Source organism: Pelobates fuscus, chromosome 2, assembly GCF_036172605.1.
Source record: "Pelobates fuscus isolate aPelFus1 chromosome 2, aPelFus1.pri, whole genome shotgun sequence".
Lineage (NCBI taxonomy): Eukaryota > Metazoa > Chordata > Amphibia > Anura > Pelobatidae > Pelobates > Pelobates fuscus.
The window spans coordinates 248028932-248036179 of record NC_086318.1 but is presented as its reverse complement, the minus strand read 5'-3'; the positions used below and the strand labels follow the sequence as shown (position 1 = coordinate 248036179).

The window sequence follows — 7248 nt, the reverse complement described above, 5'->3', positions numbered from 1 at the left end:
AGAACAGGATGTTACAGTGGTCTTTACTACTAGGAACACTGCACTTCTACAGCATGCTGCCAAAAGTGTCCTCCTCCTCCCCCCCACGTACTGGGAATTACTTCCAACAAGTGCTGGAAGCCTCTGCATTGAGCTTCACTTGGCTTTCCAGAACTAAACCGTGTATTGCTGAACTTCTAGTTCTCATAGAGTTGTATCAGGTAAAGTATCAAACCATTAGCAAGTGGTTTGACTAATTACATTGAGGATAGGGGGGGGGGGGGGGCACTCCAGGCACCATAACTGCAACAGCACATAACAGTGATTATGGTGCTTGGAGTGTTACTTTAATAAGCAATTTAGATACACAGACCTCGCTGTAGAAAAGCACCATGGAATGCAAAGGTTTGTTCCACATTTAGCACGCTTCCTCCAATTCGTTATTTATACCCAACTAATATAAAACAAGTGACATTGTACTTGTGCTATTGATTCTGCCATAGCTGCTGAGGGATTTTTCAGCACTCTTAATTAAAAAAGCATGAGCCACAATTGCTCCGTGGGATTCTTTTCATAGTAATCTGTGTCTTTGATGTGTCAGTAAGGCTGGTTATTTACCAAGTACCATTTACATATATGAGAAGCGATAGCTCAGTGCTGCCAGATGGACGCATTGTTGGCCCCTTAATATTTATCCTTGGTGGCTGGATAAGGGCCAGAAATAAACAGCTGTAAAACAAATGATTGTTAAGGGGGCAAAATACTATAATGACTTTAGTGTAACAAATGTATATTGATAAGCTTTTTAAAGTTACAGATGTTTATTATAGTCCATCAAAAGGATCTGTCACCTATTTATAGAAGCCTATTCCACCTTCCCTCTAGCTGTAATTGACGAGACTCTTCAATGCATTTTAACCCATATAATATGCATTTACTAACATTTGCACAAATGTTCCCAAGCTCTATAATGTACCTTTTATTACTCCTTTGCAGCTAAGACAAAGATCAACCCACCCACCTTTTTGCCTAGCACTTACTACCTTGTTAGCTGATTGTAGTCCAAGCAAATGCTTCTCATAGAGAAGCATGGAGAATACATTTTCATCCTAAAGCTTCTCATAAAATTGGTAGTTTTATGAGATTTAAGGATTTATATTGTTAATAAAAAAAAATAATACTTAATAACTGTTATAGTAGAGTTATCATTTGTAAGTATTAATTTTTATGCATTACGGTAATTAAAATGATAACTTGCTATACAACAACCAAACTTTGTGTACTAAAGTTATCATGCTCAGTCACTAAGTTTGATTGGAGCTTTATACCACAAAGTTGTTTAGCTTTTGATTATTTCACCATGCCATTACATCAAATGCTTTGGGCAGAACTTGCACAAAATTAACACTGCCAACCAGGAAGAGAGTCTACTGACAGCCAAGGAGGGGAAGCCCAGCACACAAAATAAATGCTTTAATTTTTTGTCTAAATAATAATAATAAGGCTTTGGGGACATGATCTTTGCATAATAACCACTTCAGTAAGATTATGAATTTTAGCTAATTAAATCCTATCTAAGAATCATGTCCCATGATTCTTAGACTGTTGCCCATGAACATTCGTGTAGTGAATGATGCGATTATGAGAATTCTAAGAATCATGGAACATGAGTAGATTTATATTACAGCTCCTGTTGTGTTTCTGAAGCAGGGATTAAAGGAACACTCAATTCCACAAAAAAAACATGCATGTATACCTTTACTGCATGGTTTGATTAGGGGTATGTGTACAAACGGCTAGCAAATGCTACACGATTGCTGTCTGCAGCCTTTACATGCCCTCCACATTTTCTCCAACACCATGGAATATTCCAATCACAGATTTCTCATTGAGAAGCCTCTTTACTTTAATCACGGACAACAGCACAAGTGTACGATCACAGCTCTGCTATGCACACAATGAGCTGTAGTACAGCTCATTGATAAGAGAGTAAGATATTTACATGCAAGCACAGCGTGTATCATGCTTTCAATATCTCTGTAGAGTGAATGGAAGAGGAAGAATACCTCCCTGGCTGTCTAACAGCCAGAGAGGTGTTTCTGCTCACAATTATAAAAGTGACGATTTTAATTGAAGTACTTCTAGAAACTGTCAAAAAATGATAGACTGAAGACACATAGAATTCCCACAAGCCGCTTTATGTGTGTGGAGTGTTCATTTAAGGTAAATCTAGATTTAAAATGCAGCTAATATCACCTTAAATCAAATGAGGCTTTGTCTAAATTAAATTTTTTGAGTCTTTCCCTCTTTTTTAATAATTGTTTGTAACCTGCCTCATAATGAATATTACAATGGGTTTAATGATGTTTTTGAATAAAATCTTGTGATCTTTTTTTTTTATGTTTGTGATCTGACGTTATGGCTCACAGAACTTGTAGTTGTAATAAAATATAAATAATTATACATAGCATGATATATATATATATATATATATATATATATATATATATATATATCATGCTATCAAAATTGCTAGCAAATGTATGGATTATACAAATAAAACCTACTGAAAAACATGTCGCCTCTCCTCGCCTATCAATTATTGGTCAGACAAGAACAAACAGTTACCAACTTTAACTTAGATTTATCATAGATGGCAGTGAACTAGATATAAATGGGTACTTGGGAAATCACATTTATACATCTGTTAAAGGGACACTATAGTCACCAGAACAACTACAGCTTATTGAATTTGTTCTGGTGAGTAGAATCATTACCTTCAGGCTTTTTGCTGTAAACACTGTCTTTTCAGAGAAAATGCAGTGTTTTCATTACAGCCTAGTGATAACTTCACTGACCACTCCTAAGATGTCTGTTAGATATCCTTCCTGGGTCATGGCTGCCTAAAATGCATCCAAACATTCAGTATCTCCTCCCTCTGCATGCAGAAACTGAACTTTCCTCATAGAGATGCATTGATTTAATTCATCTCTATGAGGAGATGCTGATTGGCCAGGGCTGTGTTTAAATTGTGCTGGCTCTGCCCCTGATCTGCCTCCTTGTTAGTCTCAGCCACTCCTATGGGGAAGCATTGTGATTGGATCAGGCTACCACTTCTGATGATGTCAGCCGGCAGTGGGCAGGTCAAAAGGAAACAGGGAAAAAGTCAGCAGCTCCAGACTTGAATACAAGTAAGATTTTACTATATTTAGGGAGGCATGAAGGGACCAGGGTGACTAGATGGTGGTTTTAACCCTATAGGGTCAGGAATACATTTGTGTTCCTGACCCTATAGTGCTCTTTTAAGATGTCCTTCTGTCATACAACTTGAATATACGGTTAAATAAAAATATTTTATCTCTTTGGCCTTTCCTTCATGATCATGTTCATAAACACACTGTTAATTGTAGTGGGAGCTGATATCCATCATATAGAGTTTGCTATACGGCACCCTCATCATTCTTCATATGGTATGTAAAGGTATACTAAAGAGCTAAATAATAGCAACACTGCAGCATTTTCCCATCCATGTTATGCACAGCACATACGGAACCAGTATTCCCAAAGATGAGGGGGGGGGGGGGAGTACATTGAGAATGTTGTCCTCCAATACAATGCCATTAAACATGTGTCCAGATGCACAGCTTAGCCATTTAAATGCTAAAGTAGTATTCAACACTTACAGCACCAATGCGTTGCATTTTGTTGGCAGTTGAAAGAATGACCTTTTTGTAATAAAATCCTGAATGAGAATTGGGTATTTTGATCGTGGTTAATCAGCAATTAAACACTAGTGTGACAGCTACTAGAAAGAATAATTAAGGCAAAATAAGTTGGTTACCATGGAGAAGCCACAACATTGACTCACCATTAATATGGAATAGAACAACTGTATTAGTTACACCATAATATTCAAAGTCAGGATCCTTTCTAACACTTTGGCCTGCTAAATGTCCTCTGGCCTGGAATTGTGCGGATTACGGCAAACAGCGTAAACATTTTTCCATAGATATGTAGGTCTTAATGGCACAAAACCGGCCAAACTCTGCCATCGTATCAAGCAAGTACATCTTTTATAAATCTGCTACCAGTCAGTTGATGTATTGAGGGCTCACAGATATGTTTCTGTGTCATCTGAAAATCTACTCCCAGAAATATGACCTTTACATCAAAACTGTGAAATCTGACAGTGAAAACAGGTCTCATGATGCAACCACATTTTAAACTGCTTCTGGACTGATGGTTTTAATAAGTCCTGCTGCACGTAGGAGCTTGGCTATATGTCTTTCGTCCTTTATTTCAGCTCCTTGCAGGTGGGTCTGTGAGAGAGTAGGCACTTTACTTAGAGTAGTGAATCCTGCTTCTGTTAGTACCTGGCCATACATAGGGAGCCCGATAGAAACAAGCCAATCTGTGACAGATGAGATATGTCCAGGAGAAACAGATTTTCTACAAATTTCCGTGAGGCCTCCACTTGGTATCTAAAAAACAAAGAAACAAAAAACAAAGAAAAACTGAAATACGCTTAAAACGTGAACTATAGTACAAATAAATATGGTCTTCTTGAAATGGTTATTTTCCTATTGGTTCTTATCCCCCTGCTTGCTACTTGTTCCCCTCATTTTCACTTTTTTTGGGATTATTATTATTATCTTAAATGGTACTTTACTAATACTCTCCAACTTTGTATCACATATTATTGATTACATTTGAATGCATAAATGTCTTTGTCTCCATTTATTTAAATGTTGTGATTATTTGTTTAGGTAAATTCATTTCTAATTGATTGTAATATGACTTTTCCAAAATATGACAAACCCTAATCCTATACTCTGTTAAACTTGTCTCTCTTTCTAAACTGTTAAGCTTTTCATAAAATAATAAAACCATATCTTGGATTTGAGAGACAGCAACTCTTTACACATGGCTATGTCTCATTTGTAAAGAGTAGCTGTCTCTCTAATCCAAGATATCGTAAATGTGTTTTATTGAACGCCTGACAGACGTCACACATTGACAAATGTAACTTGTGTGAATAGCCATTATACCAGCTCTAGATTGGTGTACTTTACCAATAAAATTGCACCTGCTTAGCCCCGCCTATCAAACAACAAAATTGAAACTTTATATTTTATTTCTTCTGAGCTTGGAGTAATATTGAAACTACTCATAGTCTTATTTGCAGTCAGTGAGTTCTTGGTTAACTTATTTGCTAGTGTGTGTGTGTTTTTAAATCTTATTTTTTAAATATACACGAAGGCAAAAATGGAAGGAGGTAAAAACAAGATGTGGAATAAAAGCCAAAATATGAGTGTGAAAACAGAAAAACCTAAATAAGGCAAACACAATGTAAAATGGGGTGAGGTTGTGCAAGTCACTTACAATGAGATGAGGAAGGCAAAGAAGCAAAAGAGGACTAGTTGAGAAGTTAGAAATAACTAAAATTATGTTGTTTGGTGCGAGAACGCCGAATTACATGACTGGGTTAACCCATTAATGAACGCTTTATTCCCAAAGTATCCAACCTGGTGCCCGTCAGCTCTGCCCCTGAACTTCTTGAATCAGGAATCCTTGTAGTAGAGCTGCTTCTACTGCTACTTTTTCCTCACTTGATCTATCAGTAGCTCACCATTCACAACATGGAGTGAAAAAGAAATGTACTATGACTATTGATAGCCTGAGAATGATGAGCTGATGCTCTGAGAAGCTCCCAGTATGAGGCTCCTGATTCAAGCCTAGGATGCAACAGAAGTTCTAGGGGAGACCCAACAGGAGCAGGATTTAAGACTTTCAGGTTAAACTGCTCATCAAAAAGTTGGCGCCCGAGTACTTCTATGTTCAAACCTTTATTTAAAATGGAATAATAGTAACTACTGCAAAAGAGACTTGGAGGTTTCATTCCTAACTGCAATTCGGTAGATGATCCGAATTCTGCCCATGGTGCCAAAAAAAAAAAAAAAAAAAAAGATAATTGATGGGGAAAAAAAGATGATTCATGGATGGGGATAGCCACTTGTTGATTGTATTTACAGATGAAGAAAGAAGTTAACAAAGAAGTTAAGGCTGCCATCCGGCGCCAGCGGTGCCCCTCCCCCAGTGACTAGGGTGACCACATTTCCTAACTATCATTCAGGGACACTTACGTAATCAAATTTATACTTGAGACTGGCAAAAACATATCTGCCAGTGCATTTTTCAGTATTTCTGCAAACATTAACTGGCTACTTAGACACACACACACACTCACAGATATACATGCACTCACATATATAAACTGACACTCACAGATACACAGAAACTGACACACACACACACACACACACACACACATAGATCCACACACATGCTCACAAATGCCCAGACACTGACATATACATATTGGTATTGAGCTGTGCACGTGTGATGGAAACTGTGTGTTAGCACTGGGCTGGCTGTGTGTGATGAGAACGTGTGTACTCATTTTATGCTGTCAATGTGTGATGCGGACTGCTTGTGTTTGTGACGGTTTTGAGATGGCTGTGTATGGTAAGATTAACAGTGTCTTCCCCGATAACGTCCGTGGAGGATAAAGGAGAGGCCGGCAGCTGTTTTAACATCGTACCTGGGCACAGGCTAATGCACAAGCGTTTGTGAGTAGCAGCTGAGTCTGCAGACATTCACCTTCTTTTATCTCGTAAGAGGCTTAGCATCTAACTTGTTTATTATTTTTACATGCATGTGTGTATTGTCTGACTTATGTATTTTATCTGAAATAGACTTTTATCTATTTCTCTACAGTGTTAGGAGTGTTTGATGTCTAGTGTATTACAAATAAATTTGTGCAATTGAATGTAATTGTGCTTCACTATTATATGCACTTTATCTTTTTCCATATACTCATCTGAGCTGAGGCCACTTAAAGGACCCTAAGGGGATGTGGATCTAACGTTGCGCTCCACCTTTATAAGTATTTTTGTTTGTTTATTGGTGTGGGTTTGGGTACTCACAGGTGTGTAGCAGCATTTTGAGATAGAATTGTATATTTGTAGTATACATTTTTGTGAGGTATATTTGGGACTGTTTTGAGATAGCTTTTTTCCCTTATACCCCGTTTTTGCCTATAGAGCCACTCAATTAGCGCTTTTATACCTAAATTATTTTAGTGTTTTTCTTTGGTTGATAGTTATAACCCCTTATGAGTAGAAAGCATCATGTAACTGTTTATCTGTGCTGCCTGTGACCTGTATAAAAGTTGGTGAATCCTAGACCAACACAAACTAAAATTACTAT

General features: G+C 37.5%; 1 protein-coding gene across 5 annotated transcripts in view; it reads right to left on the bottom strand.

Annotated features, from left to right (window-relative positions):
* Nucleotides 1-3561: 3561 nt before the first annotated feature.
* Nucleotides 3562-7248, bottom strand: part of SASH1 (SAM and SH3 domain containing 1) — a 192099-nt gene continuing 188412 nt past the window's right edge. For all 5 annotated transcript variants that reach the window (XM_063443324.1, XM_063443325.1, XM_063443327.1 and 2 more), the window contains one exon: nt 3562-4460. In XM_063443324.1, the coding sequence (XP_063299394.1) occupies nt 4200-4460 (261 nt within the window). In that variant the 3' untranslated portion in view covers nt 3562-4199. The remainder of the gene's footprint in view (nt 4461-7248) is intronic.